This window comes from Nestor notabilis, unplaced genomic scaffold, assembly GCF_000696875.1.
Source record: "Nestor notabilis isolate BGI_N333 unplaced genomic scaffold, ASM69687v1 scaffold14226, whole genome shotgun sequence".
NCBI lineage: Eukaryota > Metazoa > Chordata > Aves > Psittaciformes > Psittacidae > Nestor > Nestor notabilis.
In genome coordinates, this window is record NW_009932491.1 from 50,759 (window position 1) to 71,019 (window position 20,261).

At 39.5% G+C, this 20,261-nt stretch overlaps 1 protein-coding gene across 1 annotated transcript in view; it reads right to left on the reverse strand.

Moving 5' to 3' along the window:
- LOC104407208 (gamma-aminobutyric acid receptor subunit beta-1-like) overlaps window positions 1–18,842 on the reverse strand; it is a gene marked incomplete at its 3' end in the record, with an annotated part of 54,258 nt that extends 35,416 nt beyond the window's left edge. The window contains exon 1 of the mRNA XM_010016426.1: window positions 18,730–18,842. Within this exon, the coding sequence (XP_010014728.1) occupies window positions 18,730–18,842 (113 nt within the window). The remainder of the gene's footprint in view (window positions 1–18,729) is intronic.
- Window positions 18,843–20,261: the final 1,419 nt, after the last annotated feature.

Below are 20,261 nucleotides of genomic sequence, written 5' to 3' on the forward strand. Positions count from 1 at the left end.
TTACGTTGCATCACAGTTGTGTCCTACAGAAAGAAGCAGAGATCTGGCAAGAGTCCGCATAGCTGTAATGATGTTGCTCTTTATTGCTCAAAGCACAGCCAGGAACAAGATTAGACTCATTATAAGAGTAGTGTTTTGGAAATGAAGGCACTCATCATTACTGTATTGGGATCTAATATTACTCTTTGCAGTCAAGGCAGAAGTCCCCTTAACTGCAATGGAATTAGAATTACATCCAATGTCTTCAATCATTACTGAAAAAGCAAACCAAAAGGGCAAAACATTTCTTGGTTACAACAGCAAACTATGTATTTTGTTGCATCTTGTTTGGTGTTTTAGTAATAATATTTAGAAGAAGTATTTATCACTGCTTCTGACATTTAAATGAGTTACAATAATTTTGCTTCATTGGCTTGGTGTTATTTAACACAGAGGTGGGTAAAATCCCAATTTTATCTTGTGTTTTATCTTCAACTTTGCCTTTTTCTGAGAGAAGAAGAGTATAGACTTCTGTGCTTTGGATCAGCATTGAATTGTCTTGCCCTCTGCTTCCGCCCCCCTCCCCCCATCTGAGCTTTGCTAACCTGTGAGATCTCAATGTGCCACTTGCTCTTCATATAGGAAGAAAATAGATGATATTGCTAAATATGAACATACTAAATACTAACATGGATTACTTTGATTAGGAGTGGTCTTACTTTACTTAGCAGGAAAGTAAGGTAGCAGGTAAGGTAGCCTTATGGGTACGTTGTTGTTAACCTCACTGCATGCTGGAATCAGAACATGTCCATGGTATGATTCATATTCCATGAAAGATCTATGAACTGCTTTTTGTACCTGTAGGAAACAAGAATGATATCTATTCCCATGCTATTCTATTTTGCTTTTGAAGCCAGTTATCTTTTCTGTATAGAGGGTAATACTGCCATGAAGATGTGTGAGAGGAGGAGTGGAGAACGGGGAAAAATATGGCATGTGTTTAAGTAAGATGACATTGTAAGGAGTGTTGGAGTAAACAAATACAAGTGTACTGGCATGTAGGGTAACTGTGTGTGTATTTTTTACAGGCAGTAAGTAAGTATCCTTTATATTTTGGCTCCAGTAAAAGTACCCGGGGTTGATTAAAGAACAACTGAAGGGAAAATGAAGGAACAGAAAAGCTTCTCACTGGCACGTAGCACCACAGACTAACATAGGTTAATCCATGTCTAGATACATCTTTTAAGAGCAAATATAGACAGCAATGAGACAAATGTGTTTTCTCTTTAGACATTTCTCTCTGTGAAGCAGCTGAAAGTACATTTTTGCCAAAAAACCCAACCAAACCCAAGTTGTCCAGGTGGTTCATACCTGTCTATCTGTATCTGAGGACTTCAGTTAGTGTTCACGTCCAGATATTAGCAGCTATAGCGCAAAGGTATTCTAGGTATTATATGCTGCTTTGTGCTGAAGTCGAGGATGTTCTAGGATTCTTCTCTTGTGAGTCTTGCAAAAACTTGTCTGTTTATACGCAGGTATAAAAGGGAATGGTGGGATAACACTTTAGGACTGTGACAGTGTGCCCAAGTGGTGCTGTTCTCATGCTCTCTGCAAAGCATGTGGAGCAAGCACTCCAAGGAAAAGAAACTTCAGGCTTTAACTTATGTTTCAAAACACTTCAATCTTGGACTGGAAGCACCAATACGCAGTACTGGGACTGGGCATTTGGGAGGAAACTACTTCCCAGGTTCTTGTATGGACTACATGGAGATGGTTTCTTACTGACTAGAGGACTGAATCCTAATGAGGTGGGCATAGATCAGCTCTAAGGGTCTACCACATTGAACGTGATATGAGGAATAAAGCAAACAGAAAAAAAGACACTTTGGAAGGATGCAGCACTTGAAAATTCCTGTAAAGGCAAAACATTGTGGAAGAGTGGACAATTAAATAAACCACGTTTCCCTTGCAACCTATAAGCAAGATAATTGGAAAGCAGCCTTATTGCTAGCAATTCCCAGCTAGCTCAGCAGGGGTGAACTTTGAGACTGTTACAAAGTGCACTGAATGTCTAAGGAGAACAATACAGTGCTAAGATCTCAGAAGAATTCCTCATGGTGTCAGTGCACAGCGCTGTAGGTGAAGCTGAACCAATTGTTAGCTTAGGAGCAGATGGGAGACGTTTTCTGAATTTTGTCTTGAATGCTAGTGTGTAAGTGATAACAGTACCAGGAATCTAATAAGCACTGGACAGAAAGTTGAAGAGAACATAAGAACAAGAATGTCGTCAGTGTAAAAATGAATTGGAGTTGCAGGACAAGCTAGCTGAGCATGTACAGTAAAAGAAAAAGGCCCACAACCCTTAATTATGTGTTCTGCAGGGACTTACGTTAAGCAAAGCGTATGAGTTAAAAATTGGTAGTGAAGACAGCAAACTATGGCTAGACTTGGTTCCAGAAGATGCTCAAAAATGTAGGAGGGAAGTTGCACATATCTTCATACTACTTTATAATTAGAGCTACTGATTTTTATTATTTTGTCATGCCTTAACATACATATATATGTAATATATTTTTTTAACAATTTACCACAAATTAGGTAGGAGTTATATCTAGTTCTGTGGGTCTGGTGATTGATATCTATTTGATTCCTTCTGCCTAGTTCTCAGTTGTCACTCTACTGCATCAATTTTCTTTATATTCGAAAGAAGCAAATGGAGGTCGAAGTGACATGCAGTGAGTCAGTGGCTCTCCCTGGAACAGAAATAGTAATAATTTAGATGAAAGATCTTTAGACTGGTATATGCCTTACTGAGGATGTTTTTAATTTTTTGTTTGTGGTTTGGTGTGAGTTTTGTTGGTTGTTTTTTTGCTTTGTGTGTAACTACTGTTTCAGTTTTTAGGGTTTGGGGATTTTTGTTTGGATATTTTGGGTGGTGTTTGTGTTTTTGTGTTGGGTTTTGTGTTTTGTTTTGATTTTTGTTTTTTCCCCCCGAATTGCTCAGGACTACTTTGTTTCATTGTTCATGATGCTTATGCTTGAACTGTGTTGTGTAAAATAGTGATGATAATGAAGATTGTTATGTGGCTGGAGATATTTTTTCCCATATTGGTATTTTTGTTGACTGCTTTACAGAACCCATAAATCGTAAGGTCAAGCTGTCTCCCTCGTACTTTCAAGTGTAGGACAATAATGTTTTGTGCTGTATCTGGAAACTGGCGATAGAGGAGCCGCATGACATTTCTGCTTTATAATGTCTCTCAAACCAGAATTATTTTACACTTGGAGCTGATAACACTAAGGGTGCTAGTGACGCTGTGATAGTATGATAAAACTAGTGACATGCTGGTTGGAAGGTCCTCCGGGAGTTTCCAGTCCAGTCTCCTGTTTGAAGCAGGACTGTCAGCAACCCTGTCTTGAGACAGACACCAGTTTTTCTAGTAAACCTTGAAAAGTCCTCAAGTATGGGAATTCCACAGACACTATGGTCAGCCTCTTCCAGTGCTGCACTGCCTTTCTGGTGGAAACGTCTCTCTTGGCATCAACCCTGAACCTCCTAAGTTGCAATGAATAGTTGTTGTCTTTCATTGTATCATATGCCATTACTGAGAGTGGTTTGACTGCCATCTTCCCTTCAGGCAGTTGTAGGCTACAATAGGGTTTTCCCCTGCCTCCTCTTTTTGCCAGACTAAGCAAACCAAGCTCCCTTGTCTCTCCTGATAGGTTACACGCTCTAGGCCCTGGACTTGTTGGTATCTGTCCACTGGACCATTTCCAGTTTCTCAGTATCCCTCTTGAAGAGGGGGAGGAAAGAAATGGGGGACACTGTTTCAAGTGCAGCTTTACCATTACAGAATATAAGAGGGCAATAACTTCCCTCTGTGCTGACCACACTCCTGCCAGTGTAGGTTAGCATGAAGTTTCAATATGAAGAGAGTGCACATGGTGGCTTGAATTCAGCTGCTGCTTAAACCAACCCGCTTCAGCACCTTAATGTCTTTCTTTCAGTGAGGGGCTCAGAACTGCACACAGTATTTGAGATGTGGCCTCACCGGTGCCGAGTGCAGGGGGATGATCACTGCCCTGGCCCTGCTGGCTGTTGCTGACACAGGCCAGGATGCTATTTGCCTTCTTGGCCACCTGGGTACGCTGCTGCTTCACATTCAGCTGTCTGTCAATCAGCACCCCCAGGTCCTTTTCCACTAAATTCTACTGTCCTAAGGCCCGGAGTCCTAACTCTGCTGCTCCCTTTCTGGCTATCCTCCAGGTCCTGAACTCTGTCACCTTGTGGTCACTGCAAACCAAGCATGCTGTAAATACTTGCTTTGCATCTGGATATTTCTGCAAAAGGCAGGTTGAGAAAAAGCTTCCCCATGTGAATTCTCGTGAGCTGCATAATTTAAATATTAATCTAAAATCATAGTTGATGAGTTTACAACATTGATGCAAATTTTCTGTGGAAAGCTTGCTTTTGGCTTTTGAGGGGAATCGGTTTGCCTTGAAATGCATTATCATTGACTCTAAATCCTCAGACCAGAATCCAGAGTATTTTTAGAGTGTTGGTAATAAAAGACCCTGGTTTGTCTTTATCCCTCTATTACCATAACCAATTGTATAACTAATTGAGTTGGCCAATTTAAAATGATTAATCTGACTAGAACGCTACAAACCCATTGCCATTACCGGTTTCATGGGAACACACATTTCAAAACATTTTATAGTATGTGTAGGTGTTTTACAGGAGAGGGAAAAAAACCCAAGCAAGAGCAGATAATAACTCATCAGTCAGTTTGAAGGCATGTGAATAATAATCCTGAGCACTGATGTGGATGTGGAAGTCCAGGCTCTCTTTCCTACAAAATATATAACTAGGGAGGCTATAAACATAGTAATTATTTGGAGAACCAGTTAGCTTAGTGCAGAGAGTTGATACTGGCAACAATATACTGAAAATCTGGGAAAGTATGTTCTTGCAAATGACATTTTAAATTAAGCAATCCCACAAATTGGTTTTCTATAATGCTTACAGCAATAAAACCTCTCTATGGGACTGAAGTTTCAAAAGGCTTTCACCTCACTGAAGTCCAAGACAGATACTACTTCCATCCCTTCCTGTGTGCCAGCACACATTTGAATTAATAGGAAGTGGAGGGAATTGATCCAGGTTAGAAATGAAACCTGCCCATTCCTATTTTGGTGTGGTAGTTTTGTATGTAGATAAATTCCCTGATCCCGTCCCACCATGGCTACTCAAGGTGGGGCAAGAAAGGATAGGAAAGAAAAACTTAAGGACTTCTGAAAGATCATAGAGCACACCTACCACCATTCTTGACCAGTGCAAATGCCATTACATTTTTCATGTTTGCTAGTCAGGGGAGGCCAGGATGAACCAGCATGAGTTTGCAGTGTAGTGCCATTCAAGGGGTACCTCAGAGACCTGGTTTATTAGGTGTGTAAAACTGTTCTACAGCTTCAAGTCACAGTGACAAGAAGCAGCTTAGATCTATTGCTGGGACTGCACCAACACTTGTCAAATTACACTGGCACCCTAGATCTGTGGGTTGGTATCTAGTGGCCTACCTGCTAGCTCACATTGGCTGTGTAAGTTTATTAGTGTTCTCACAGCATTGAGATATCGCAAGAGCTCAGCAGCCAATCAGCTGTTTCAGTTACCTTGCCTTTCTTTGCTCTTGTTATTAACTGGGGAGAAAACCCCCCAAAATAGTATCCAAAACATTTGAGACGGTGAGGAAAGCGAATATGACTGTTCAGCTTTTCCTTGCTTGCTATAGCCTGCTACTGAATGTTGAGGCACTGTTGTGGAGCTTGGTGACCTCTGAGAAGAGCAGACTGGAAGCCTTACTGAGAGAAGTGTGGTGTTGGTTTGTTGGGGTTTTTTTGTTTTTCTGCCTCCTCTCCCCACCTTCTAAAATATTTGTTTCTTGGTCCATCCCAAGATGTTGGCAGAAGTACATGCAGCTGTGCTTTTGCACACAACTTCTCTTCTGTTGGTGTTCTTCAGGGACAGCTGTGTCACAGTATGAAGGGCGAACTTAGAACATCTCACATGGACCCATATGTGATGACCAATGACACAGAAGGTATAGGTTGATGTGTCTTTAATTTATTGTGGTTGACATGATATGAGCTAGAGGGGCTATTGAGGGCTGAGGGATCCTAAATCTATGGGGTTTGTTGGCCCCATAATGTTCTCTTCTGGGGCTTTAATTTCTGGAATCATTGCAATGTCTTAACCATACCAGCTACAAGTCCTCATGATTTTTTTTAATTTATAAACAAGAAAACAACTGCTTGTTACTGGTAAGTCTTCACTGCTTTGCAAATCAGACAATTTCCATCCCATAGAGGAATGGAAATTTAGTGTCTTTTCAGGAGTGAAACAAGCATTTCAAATTGTGCCTGTGCATTTATTCCTTCTTCTAAAAATATAGCCACTTTTCTTTTTCCTTAGTACCTCCACTGAGTACAATGACTCATTTTCTACTAAAATCCACTTACATTTATTCAGAAATGTTCCACATGCTGCTGGCCAAACTATGTGAAGCCTAGGTCTGTGCAACTATTGTTTAAAGCTAAAAATATGTTTTCCCAAGTATGGCTTTTTTTATAGGACTTATTGGCTTAACTTATTACAGAGGCAATGGAAGGCACTGGTGTCAGAAGTGTGAAGTGTAGAGGTCTAGAAGGCTTGGCATTTCTGAAAATAGTACTGATAAGTGAGGTGTTTGTGGACATGAATGGAAACCAATGTCTGTGAAGGAGCACTTCTGGCAGAGTAGTAATTACGGGACAGATGTAGCTGTTCTCCTGCCACCTACAAAGACGGCAAGGAGGGGGTAACAATAAGAAACTGAACTGTGGCAGGAGACCAGCTGTTTGGAAGTTTTGGTTTATGGCAGAGGTGACTAATGCCATTGTTCATGGCATGAGTCCAATGATGGAGATGATAGGTTTTTCTTTGTGGTAATGGTGGTCAGTGTCACTACTCTTCAGTAGGATTAAATAGTTCTTCCTGGTCACTTCTAATCAGGGATAAGGCCCTTACAGGTGATGTGATGATCCAGCACAAAGCAGGATGCGGCACCATGCCATGAAGCAACTTCGAAGCAATATGGCAAATGGCTTCAGTTAAGATTCCTGATTCTATGGTGTGGATGTAGTAAAGTATGGCTTTAGTGGAATGAACCTTTTCCATATATTGCCTGTTATTTGCCTTACCCAGTTACATAAACCTTGATAAAATATATACAGAATTAGTGGGTTTGCATCAGTAGATGCTGAATGCTTAGAGAGAAACATTCTGGCTAGTCCCAGGACTTTCCAGATGCATTGACTGTATCTGAGTGGAAGTTTAGTTTTTCATTTATTTATAACAGGAATGGCTTTTGTGTCTGTTATAGTAATAAACTTACCGAAGTACCAAATAATTTATCTTCCTGCTTGCTTACAGCTGATTACAAATCTCTAGGTACCTCAGGATAATATGAGCATCTGTTCCCTGGAGATTGACTCTTCACAGACAAATCATCATAAAGCAAATGAATGGAGTGGAGAATGGTGCTTAGGAATTAACTAGGGACAGCTCTGCCTCTCTTTGCTAACTCTCACCCTAGTATTTCATTCCTTTCACCAGACTGGCTTTCTGACACAACCTACATCAAACTTGCCAGATTCAGTAATCCATTTTCTTCAAACAGAAAATCAGATAGTGACTCTGGGACTTGAGCAGCTTGCTTTAGCAATTTGCATTAGCAGATCATCAGAAATGAATAGTCCTGCCCACTTTCCCAGCTACTCTGAACCCCACAGGATCAGGAGCAGGTCTCACTCCACCACTTAACAGTGTTCCTGGGGAGAGAGATCTCTTGCAATTTCTCATAGATTAAGATGAGTGAAATTGATTATTTTCCTGGCACACTTTTCAGTTTGCTGTCTTTAATGATAGAAGTGAGGCTGACACCTAATTTGCATGAGTTAAAACAGGCTTAGGAAACTGTGTTGTAAATAAATCTTGGGAGGAATATAAACTAGCATGGTTCAGGGTAAAATAACTTCCCTCTTGTGCATCAGGATGAAAATAATGCTGTGGGGAGATTATTTCACTTCTGTGTACTGGAGGATTCTTGTGTCTCTTTATGTAATATTTGATGTTGGTCATCACTGGAGATAAAAGTCTAAATGGACCTCAAGTCTTTAGCAGCATGACAGTGCTGTTGTTCTAAGGCAGCCAGATGAATGTTAACTCTTGGGTCTCTCCTGGATTAAAACAGGCAAACATATGTCTGTATCTAGCAGTAAAATAGCTGCAGATGAGAGAGCGCTCTGTACCTGATGCAAGAAACATGGGTATAGTTAATTCGACATATGTCTTACTAAGAATATGTAGAGGGCAGGGTTGAAGAAGAGCTTGGTTTTGGCTGCAGCAGAATGAAATTTGGTAGGCTTAGTGAAGTATTGTATGATGCTTGTTGTAAGGGTAGCTGCCGCTGTTTTGTGGCATGGATAATACTCTTCTGACTTATGCCTCATGTCAGGGAGGCAGTTAAGAAAGCTTAATCTCTGCCCAGCACTTGCTTTTTTTTATCATATACCCTCTCCTGTATCACCAGCCTGATGTTTGGGAAAAGCTTTTCTGTGATGGGGAATCTGTTAGGTGGAAGATAAGTGCTCTGTGTGGGAAGACTGCTTTTATTTCTCCTTTTTTGTATTTACAGGAACAATTCTAGTTCTTCAAGCTTTAAGGTTTTTTTAACTGTATTCCTTCTTCAAAATCTGTGTGCAAAGATGCTTGTCATAAACATACTTAGTTTCTACAACATCAGCATAGCTTCAGCAGTAGGTGTCAGTTCAATACTCTCCAAACCTTTTCCTTCTCCATTTCATAGCAAGTGGAAGTCTAGCAGCTGAAGGGGAAATCACTATGGTTACAGCACCCAGTCCTAGCAATGAGTCCAAGATTTAAGTCTTCCTGCTTGTAGCAAAATATATATATTTGAGACACCCCCAGGCATTCGGGATCGTGTTTGCAAGTGTTAAAACAGACATTGACAGTTTTTGATAATTCCATTGCAATGCTTTGCTTGCAAGACAGTGGCCTGCTATTATATATGGGTTGCTTTCATAAGAAGTGAAAGAATACACACTAGTTTAAAACACAGCTCAAAGCATGTTGAGTTTTTAAAGTCAGAAATCTAAGATTTAATCACCACCTGGTTAGCAGTCTGTGTCAACACTGTCAGCCAAAAAAAAATCATTGAAGCTCAGTTCCTTCCAGCTGCAAATATTACCAAGGCATCATTAAATCACAGAATCATAGAATAGTTAGGGTTGGAAAGGGCCTTAAGGTCATCCACTTCCAACCCCCCTGCCATGGGCAGGGACACCACACACTAAACCATATCACCCAAGACTCTGTCCAACCTGGCCCCCTTCAGATACTGGAAGGCTGCTACAAGGTCTCCACGCAGCCTTCTCTTCTCCAGGCTCAACAGATCCCACTTTCTCAGCCTGTCTTCACACGGGAGGTGCTCCAGTCCTCTGATCATCCTCGTGGCCCTCCTCTGGACTTGCTCCAGCAGCTCCATGTCCTTTTTATGTTGAGGACACCAGAACTGGACACAATACTCCAAGTGAGGTCTCACAAGAGCAGAGTAGAGGGGCAGGATCACCTCCTTTGACCTGCTGGTCACGCTTCTTTTGATACAGCCCAGGATACGGTTGGTTTCTAGGCTGTGAGCGCACACTGAAGCCAGCTCATGTTGTTTCTCATCAACCAACACCTCCAAGTCCTTCACAGGGCTGCTCTGAATCGGGCCATTTTTAGGGATTGAGACCTATGAACCTTATGAAATACCAGAGTTTCAGAAACCTACAGCAGATGACTTTATGGCCCAGGTGGTTCATATTTCCTATGTTGAGGTCTCTCACCCCTGTTAGTAACTAATTACAATCCAATTGCTTATGGATGGTGGAAAATTGCTGATTTACCACAGTTCTTCCTAGTAGACAGGTATGATTCCATAAACCAGACTAACAACCCAAGAGCAGAACTGTGCAGGGAGATTTGCTGAGATGTCCAGCCATTCTATAACATCAAGTGCACAAGGTGACTTCAACAGGGTGGCTTGTGTGTGCAAAGTTAGATTTGGGCTTCAGTTTCTCACTGAACTGAAATCTGAACACAGATCTGTGCTTGGTCTTCAGTTGTTTTAATCTACTGAACCTCTGTGGGGCTGGAAACTACACTGATCTTTTTTATTGGTGCTGCCATGATCAGTAATTCACTTAATCTTGTGTTTTATTTTAAACGCCAGTGTTCGTGCTGAAATGGAAGCTGTTTAGAGGAACATAGTTGCCTGAGTGCTGTTAGAGCAGTACTGGGGGTTCTTGTTCAGGGCCAAGCCTAATGAAAAATATAAACAAACAATGCTTTTGCACTGGCAAATGTCTCTTCCAGCTATGGCTCAAGCATAGGAGTTAATCTGGATGGGGAATATCTAATCTGGACCATTTTGGACTTCAGGTCAATACGTGTTTGTATAGGGTTGTCTTTATGCTTAATGGATAGGAAAAGGTGGCTTAGAGTTCCCCAGAAAATGAATTTCAAACGTGAGTATAACAACTAGTGCAGATCAAGTGACTCTGTATCATAAAATGTGACAATGTGTTTCCTTATTGCATTCTCAGAATGGCACTACTTGTTAATCTTGAAGGGCACATTATCCTGTAATATATATTCTCTAGATTTTATTTTTTTTTAATGAAATGGAGAATTAGAATTTTTAATCAAATCTTTCAGCAAACTCCATTCATGTTTTCATATGTTACGACTGTCAGCAGCACACCAGGTTTTCCCAAAGATGTATGTTTGGTTTTTTTTACTTTTGATATTAAGTTTTTGAGTCTGAGGAAATTGCAGTCTTATAATGTTTTATTGTAAGTAATATTTTCCATTTAATGACTCATAATTATGATGTTTGTTTGATTTTTTTTTTTTCCTTTTTTCCCAAATCTATTAAATATAATACTGGATGTAGAATTTTCTCCAGGGGGTAAGACTTTGAACATTATAACTGTAAGTCAACTGTATCTGAAACAACTTGTACGTATTTACCATGGTATTTTTGTATTTTTGTTTGTTAGTTTGGGATTTTGTTTTCTTGTATGAACATAGGAGCCAGCTGCTGCTATCATTTTTAGGTTGAGGATATTGAAAGGATACACTGTTTTAGATGAAGGTTAATTTGTATACGAGGCCTGAGATAAGTAATTGCTATTTTTTATTTATTTATTTATTTTCTCCTGTAGACTTTTGCTTTGTTTTGCTCAGGGGAACCTTAAGAATGATGTTGTTTTTTTTCTTTTTGTAAGACCTCAAGGAGCAGAAGTAGAAACAGCTGGTGATGCAGTAAAATGCAACACGTGCTCAGCAACAGTAGATCATGTCACTTCTTATTTGTTCTCTGATAACTGGTTTCTTAGATAAAAGAAATGCTGTTGATGTCAACTATCTGATGTTCATCAGAACATCTTTGACTGCATGATTTAAATTGGAGAAAATGGAAATGGGTGCAAGAACCGTGTCGTGGTTTAACCTCAGCTGGCAACTGAGCCCCACACAGCCGCTCACTTGCTACAGCAGGATGTGGGGGAAGAGAATTGGAAAGCATCAGAAGGAAGAATGGGGTGTTCAGGGTTTGTTGTGTTTAGCTGGGGTTTTTTTTGGGGTTTTTTTTTTTTGTTTTTGTTTTTTGGGGTTTTTTTTTTACTTTTATTTTTAAGGTCAGCAGACAAATGAAAGAACAAAAATACTTTTGGATCACCCAAACCTAAACCTTTCAATTTGCTTGCTGAAATGAAAATTCCTTTAAAATGTTTTTAAGCAAATGGCACCTCACATTTTTTTAAACAACTTTATCATAAGTATAGATGAATATACTTCAAAATTTAGTCTTAAAAATCAATATATCAGGCTGTTGATGAAATATATTTTATGCTAGAGAGGTTGAGGATCTCGTAAATGTGAGAAGAATTCATAACCTTTAAAAATGTTTCTGTTCTGAGAGACCTTCTCAGAGTTTCACCTAAATGATTCAAAGCATGTGGGTGTTCAGTCGCTTTCTAAGCTATTCCTGCAGGTTTTATATATGAATAACAGAATTATGCAGGTTGGAGGAAAGCTCAAACCTCCAGCTTAAAGAATGTCCAGCTAAATCAGGTTTCTTGGAGCCTATTCCAGTTGAGTTTTGAATATGTCCAAGGATGGAAACTCCACAATCTCCCTGGCCAACCTACTGTGGTGCTTCATCACCCCCACAGGGAAAATCTTTATCTTTACATTAGTCAGAATTTCTCACGTCTCAATGTGTGCCCTCATCTCTCATCCTGTCCCCAGGACCTGTGTACATTCAATACAAAAAGCTCATGCTTATGTACTGAATTGAAAATTGCATTATAGCTGATTGTTAAAGATATTACATAATGATATTGACTTTTAATTTTTTCTTATATATTCATGTTTGGTGTTTTAAGATTCTTTTTTGAACAGGAAATCTCTCAGCATTTAAATCATGTTAAAGTAGAATTTTATGTGACTGTAAGACAACCTATGGTTAAAAGCTTCAAGTCTTGTAATTAACTCTAACAGTTCTTTTGCTCCACTGAGTTTATACTTGAAATTTTGACTAAAAGGCTTAGCTTTAAGTACGTACACCAGAGGGCTTTTGTGATTTCCCAAATCTTCTTCACCTATAGGTGAAGGGAAAGTTCTCACAGACATGGATTGGGTCAGTGATTTTAAGCTGTCAGGTGGTGGGGAACATCTATCGCCCATTCGTGTGAAGGTAACCCAGAAAATTATTCTAATTCACATAAAACATTTTTCTGAGGTAATCCCCTGCATTGTTTTCATAGAATCATAGAAAGGTTTGGGTTGGAAGGGACCTTAAAGCTCATTCAGTTCCAAACCCCTGCCATGGGCAGGGACACCTTCCACTAGACCAGGTTGCTTCAAGCCCCATCCAACCTGGCCTTGAACACTGCCAGGGATGGGGAAGCCACAGTGTCTCTGGGCACCCTGTGCCAGCGCCTCAGCACCCTCATAGTGAAGAACTTCTTAAGGTCTAATCTAAATTTCCCCTCTGTCAGTTTACCTTGTAATGTTCTAGTAATAGCATGTGTGTACTTCTATGATGTTTTTCTCTTTCTTCTTAAGGTGTGTTGGGAAATAATACTGAGGATTAATTTTTTTAACCATGAAATGCTATTATGTCTCAGCAGATGAATGACAGGAATAGAGCTCACAAAGAATTAATTTAGAACATTTTACTGTGATTAAGTTCTTAAGAAAATAATAGTGAAAGCTTTGAGTAACAGCTATTAAAAGTCAGATATATTTTAATTTGTTTTAGATTCTTGTCATATTCCCAAGTGTGAAGCAAATTGGAGAGGAAAGTGGGGTAAAGAAGGGGAAGGAAGGAAGAAAGGAAAAACATCCTTTGTTAGTATGCTTCTAGTGAAGAAATGCTTGGAATCAAGTTTCATAACTGCTTGCTTATTGTGAGCTGAGAATATATTCAGCATTTTGTTTAACTGGTGTTTGCAAATAGTATTTCTTTCTGGTCAGTGTTTAGGTATCTACCACAGAAATAAAAATGTAGCTCAAATAAGTCTATAGGAATGCTTCAGTGTACATCCTGGTGTAAGAACTGACTTCCAGCTAAGCATTTCATAATCATCTGCAAGCTTAGATAGGGGAAGATCTGACATTTGATGTTGGAATACTGGCTCATTTCCCTTTCTTTTTCGGGTGTAAGCTGTATCATATTTCTTTAATAAAGAAGACACATTTCCCTAGTAGACAACACTCTGATATTATGATAAAGGATCATCATAGAGACTACAGAGACTAAGACAGTGTTTACATTACTTTTTCATCCCCTTTGCAAATATTCTTTAATATCAATTTTTACTTTGATGTGGCTGTTTTGTGTGGCTATGACTAGTAAGACACCTTCTATTCAAGCCTAGCTCTCTCCATCTCCTGAGCGTATGCTGCAAAACCACTAAAGGAATCAGACTAAAATTGGAATCCATACAAATTCTCAATGTAATGCATCTTGCCTTCTGAATTTGTCTACAAACACTGCTTTGGTTAGGTCAATGGGCAGCTTAGCTTTTGCACAGGCTTATAGAGCTTCTACAATTAGATTGCAAACAAAAGCTACAGAAGAGTTTGTTGGTTAAGGCAATACAACATTTGCATGGGGACAAAGAGAGAAAACGCAAATTAAATTGGAAGTAAAACTGCCCATGGAGATGCTGGGAAAGAGGAAGAATGTATTGCAGAAAAAAGAGAAGATCTTATTTCAGTCCTGGGAAAATCTGGAAGAAGAAATTAAAGGAGAAACATCAGAAGATTTATTGTAAATTTAGGAAGGTGTCAGCATCTTACAAGAATTTTTTCTGAGCCTCTTGATTTTTATACGTTGTTAGTCTAAAATAGTGAATTGCTCTGTTAGAGCTTTGCAAGCTCTAATATGCACTCCAGGGACACTCACATGAACACATATTTTGATCTACTGAACTTTGACACTAGTTTCCTCAGGTACTTTCTGTAACTTTCTTTTTTATTACACTCTGCTGTCTGGAGGAATATTCCGCCTTGATTTAGATCAAAGCATTTGTCTGCTGCCACTCGGTCATAAGCCACTGAACAAGCTGTTCCTTTGTTTCCTTAACTGAATTTAAACTCAGTGGGACCTGTGTCCAGGCCCTTTTCTTGACACGTGTTACTATTTCTGATGAGTGAGTAACTAAAAATCTTTATGAACTTTGCCATGCCCAGCAGAATTGGGCTAGAGAGCTCTGTCTTATCCACTCTGTGAAGGTCTGCAAACATCTGAAATTCAGGGGGAAGATTTATGTAATATAGCCAGCAGTAAACCCAGAAAATTATTAGTGTAAGAAAATTAACATGGGATTCACACAGCTCCTTAAGCAGTGTACTAGCTTTCCACAGAAAAAGTGGTAAGGACAGGTGCTGACTGCTTTTGGAAATCAATGCCACTTTCTGACAAATCTGTTAATTTATAATGGCTGGTGGTATTAGCTGTAGGCAACCTTCCTGATCTAATAAAGACAATTCTTATATCTCACAGATGCCGAAATCTAAATTTGGCTTTTGATGCCAGACTGGATCAATGTTTTAATTAAGAGATTATAATCCTCCTTTCAGCTGCCACTTTCAACTGTATGTGGCCATATGTAGTTCTTTGTTCTATAGTAAGAGGGTAATTTTGAAAATACTTGCTGAGAGATGCAAGTGAGTCTAGTTTTGTGGATATTATTGGAGAATCCAACTCTAATCCTGTGATTATGCAAGTTAGCCCCTTGATCATTTCTGTCCTGGAAAGCGGGGTGAGGAATGGGGTGCCCGTGCCCCTCAGGTGGGTCTGTGCAACTCTGATGATGATGGTGGTTTCACTGCACATCTGTGATCTTAGTGTGCTACAGGAAAGGTTACTCTGTGAAAAGTCCTTGGTACAGGAACATGAGCCCAGCCTGTTTTGCTAGCCTTCTAGCACACCCCAAAGTATGTCTCCTCTTAGCCATGGTGCAGGCAGCGGCTTCAGGCTTGGACTTCATTTTTGTGAATAGTCTTGAGTATTTTTGCATGTTTTGATCAACAGAGGATGGGCAAACATATCTATATTTGATGAATACCAGAAATAATAGAAGCAGATTATCTGAACTGAACAGATTTGTGGTTTCCTGGAGGAAATGAGTCACCATTTTTATATGTTTTAGGTCTTCGTATGGCATTTGAGGAGTCCAAATCACATGTTTGTTTTGTAATGTTTCAGAGCTTTGGGTAAGGGCTCTACTTCTCTTTGACAACACGCAAATTATTTTGTGGGTAATGTTTTCTTTGTCTTATGACTGGGCTTCTTCTTAAATAACAATATTAAAAAAAAGTAGTAAATGTTGATTTTTCTTTTTTGTGCTTTTGCCACTTTCAGATCTACCACATTTACTCTTTCTCTTCTGTCATTTCTAACTGAATACAATTAACAAATCTTGCTCTAGATCTGTACCATGTTTCTTCCAGTTGCTTTTGCTGAGTTTATACCAAGCTATTTCTTGGTGTGTTCCTTCTGGGACTTCTCGGTCGGCCTTCTGGGAGCTGTGGAAGTGCTGTGGGAATTGCTCATTCACTTTGTCTGATCCTAATAGATGCTGGGGTGGCACTGGGCAAGAAATGCTTTCTGAGACTCGGGAACAGGAATACACACTTTTTCTAGAACTTTAAAAAGAAAACCATCTTGTGTTGATACTGGTCATTACAGAACTAGCTGTAATTTAATTTTTTTATATTAAAGTTTAATAAGTATAATAAGACTTATTATGGTGAACTGTTTTTCATTTGTGTTCAGTACATACCAGCTTGATTTATTATCCTTCGTTCACATTTAATTAACATCACCCTCTGGCGCCGGTAGGACAAATTGCCTCTTCAACTACATGGTATGAGAATTCTGTGTTTCGAGGTTTTCCTGTCTCACATATATTTTCAGCCACCCACCAAATGAAAGAAAAGTTCTGGTCACTTGCTTGTCTATAGTCTGATTAAAATCCTGTATCTATTTGGTGGGGAAAGCAGGCCTGAAATGTTAGTTATGTATCTGAGATGAAGCATGCCTTTAAGAAACAGCTATGCCACAGACAAGTAGAGGCTGTTGCTGTTACTGAGTCCCTGTAAGATCACTGCTTACCGCATCTGTAGAAGATTCAGCATATTAACCCTTACATGTGGTTTCTGGTCAAAGGACTGGTGTGGAAGGATAATTTTATTATCTCTCTATGATTCCTTACAACTCCAGGAGAACTGGGAGAAATTACTGTTAATCTACAGGTGGTCCTTTCCCCATCACTCATGAGAACTGCCCTTCCGCGTGCCTGTAGTAGTGACAGGAGCTACATGGCCTTGGGAAACTAAGACAAGGGCATCAGAAACTTGTGTTAGCACATGTACACTTCATCTCGTAGTAAGTTATTCTTCATGAACACATGCCTACTGGAAGGAAAATTAGACTCGCCAAGGACTTCATTAGTGAGGTTTCCATGAGTACTAGCTGATTTAGGGGATGTGTTTCACTTGTGTTTATACTTCTTGTGCTGTTCAAACTCCTGGTAGCTTCATTGAAAGTATGAACTTCAACCCTTTAATGAACAAGTACCCAAGTAAGGAGGAGTTTAGAAAGAACCATCTATAGAACCAGATGACAAAGTCTAAAAAGATACATGGCACTGTAAGACTTTTACAACAGCCTTATGTAAATAGGTTATCTGCCCCTCTGAGTGGTGGCAGACGTTAAAACAACTGTTTTGTAACTGAACTCTGCTCTGCACTGAAAGCTGTCTACAGAGATTTGAGTCAAACCCCTGTGATAACTGTCTTTGGAATGAGCTTATAACCATTGTGCCAAGGACATGGTGAAATAATCTTAAAAAAAATAGGAAATTATAAAGATGCACAAAAATTAAATTGGTACACATGTGAATGAACACTTAATTTGGCTGTTTTGCAGAACATGATGTTGCTAATCATTTGATTAGCATACAACCAAGACAGGCATTTTTAGTTTAGATTCAGCCCAGTTATACTGAGGTTATTATTTCTTTCTGCAAAGGATGCTTTTCAGAACAAAACTCTCTGGGCAGTCACATCAAGAATGTGACGTGATACCAACCACCTCTTCTGGGGTAAACTCTCTAAGGCTTCTGTGGTTTGGAAAGGGAAAGTAGAAAAATAATGCCTCAAAAATGTCCTGATGGAGATTTGTTTTCTTTAAGTGTCTTTTCACTGACATACTATGGGGCTTTGTGCAGACTTTTACTACAGTATCAACTATTTTTGCCTTAACTCTATGGACCATTAATGATTCTACAATTACATCCAGGACTTCAAAAGCCAGACACAGGCCCAGATACCTGCCAGGTGCTGAAAGAGTCCTCAAGAGCAGATCTGTGGGTTGTAGCACTTTTGAAAAATGGTGAGTTTATTTCAGTAGAGAACAGAAAATGTGAAACTCTGAAGTTGTTTCATTGTGATTTTAAAAATTCTTTCAAATTTTTAGCAAGAAATAAGTCTCTGTTTAAGCTCCCTTGTCTTATTTTATATAATCACTGCATGTAATTTAATTTGGGAATTGGCCTAAAAAAGGGTGACTCAGCCACAGTAATTAGATAGACGTGCTGAGAGCAGTCAGTGGTGCCAGGGTGAATCCAGGAAGACAAACCCTATAAACAGTCTCTTCAGGTGACCCTGGGCTGCTTGAGCGTTTTGGTTTCCACAAGCTTAGTGTTGTAGCTCCCTAACACAGAGGCAGAGCTCTGTTACGACTAAAGAGTAGGTGCAACAGAGAGCTGGGGAGAGAGGATCTAATGAGCTTGTGGACAGCCTATAGACAAACATCCTCTGTACCTTCTTATTAAGCTATCTTATTAAGTCCTGTGAGGCCAGTGAAGTGATGATGGAGGGCTCCTGATTGGGAGCTATGGATTTGGTAGCTGCCTCTCATTGCTGTACTAAGTTAGCCTTGAAACTAAATTGCCTGCCCATTTCACCTTACCTCTTGGGCAGCCCTTAGAGCCCATTTCTGAAACAACCTGCTTATCATTTTTTGGGATATGCACAGGCCTTTAGTTTGTGCTCAAGTGTGTACACACCTGCTGATGATCATTTCACATATGAAAGGCTTGATTCGGCTTCCTTCTTTCAAGCTGTCAGAGAGGTTTGGTGTGACATATACCACCAGAACTTTCAAAATGATCGGGAACATCTTGCGCATGAGTCCTTAAAAGGACCACAGGCATGAGATGACAACTTTACAGCCCAGTGCATTTGAATAATAGCAGAATTTTGGGCACTTGCTAATGAAAGTATTGGTACCTATTGGCTCACTTTAGGAAATTTCTTGATGTATTCAGCTAAAGGTAGGCTACTAGTTATATTTCCTTGAAATGCCATCCTTTTGGTAATTTATTATTTCTCAAAACTACTTTTTCCTAGCTTTAGGTGTGTCTTTGCACTGGTCCTGCAATATTTTGGAAGTTTTTATTGTTTACCCTTATTTTTAAGAAGTTAATGTACACCGAGTCTTCCTAACAAGTTCACATAAAAAGCCCTGAAGTATTGTATATGAGAGGATTAGTTTAAAAAGAGGTTGAAATAGGTGACTAGTGTTTCCCACTATTGGTCTTTAGGGGATGTAATTTCTCTGATGGTGATCTGTAGTGCCTATTGTCAATGTGATACGTTAAAAATATTCTTTGAGTATAATGATTAATTCTTACAGTGCTTCTTTATCTCCTCCTTTATTGGTCAGTTCACATATTTTTATGCAACATGGTGAGCACTTCTTCCTTCCAAATCTGGTATTTTTCTATTTGAGGTTTTCTCATTTTCTGCCCAAGTTTCCTTGTAAAGGCAGATGGAAGGCACTGGCACAGGTGAATACTTGTTTCCAGGCTATGGGCTGTCTGTTGAAAGATTCAGTGAGCTCCTTAGAAAATGATCTGTCAAACAGTTCATCTGGAGAGAGCCCAAGATGCTGTGGCAGAGGAATACCATGTGATAACTGTGAAATTTGACAAGTGAGGGCTACTTAAGTTGGTGGCCTTTGAGCTCCGGGAGAGTGATCCTGGACTCATGACTTCAAGCACAGTGTGTAAAATAAATGTGATCTGTGGTCACCAACTTCATTAAAATCCACCCATTAAAATCCACCCTCGTTTTTGTGCTTCCTATATTAGTGTTGTTGCCATGTAATAAAAACTCAATTCCTTGTGTTATGAAAATCATTCTAGCCTTAAAATGCTGTCAGGGTTTTAAAAAATATTGTTTACTGGCAGCTGTGTCGTCCATGCCATGCTTTACTGGTCTACTCTATATATGCTATTTAGCCACACCAGAGTGTTCTTTGCAATTTTACTTATTTATAATGTTATGATTCCTTTCATGCTGTCAGTGGCTTATTTTGCAAGGCATAGTCAGGGTAGCCTTAATATAGATTTATTGCTGCTAAAATATCAGATTAACTGTACAGATGACAGGTAATGCTGATCAATCTGTCATCCTTGACTATAAGCAGTTTCAGAAATTAATTATTTTTATTTTCTGAACAACCTTCATAAGCCATCTATACCTGGTGTCCACACCTTCAAGCTATATGCTCAGCTCTGAAGGGAGGAAAAAAGGG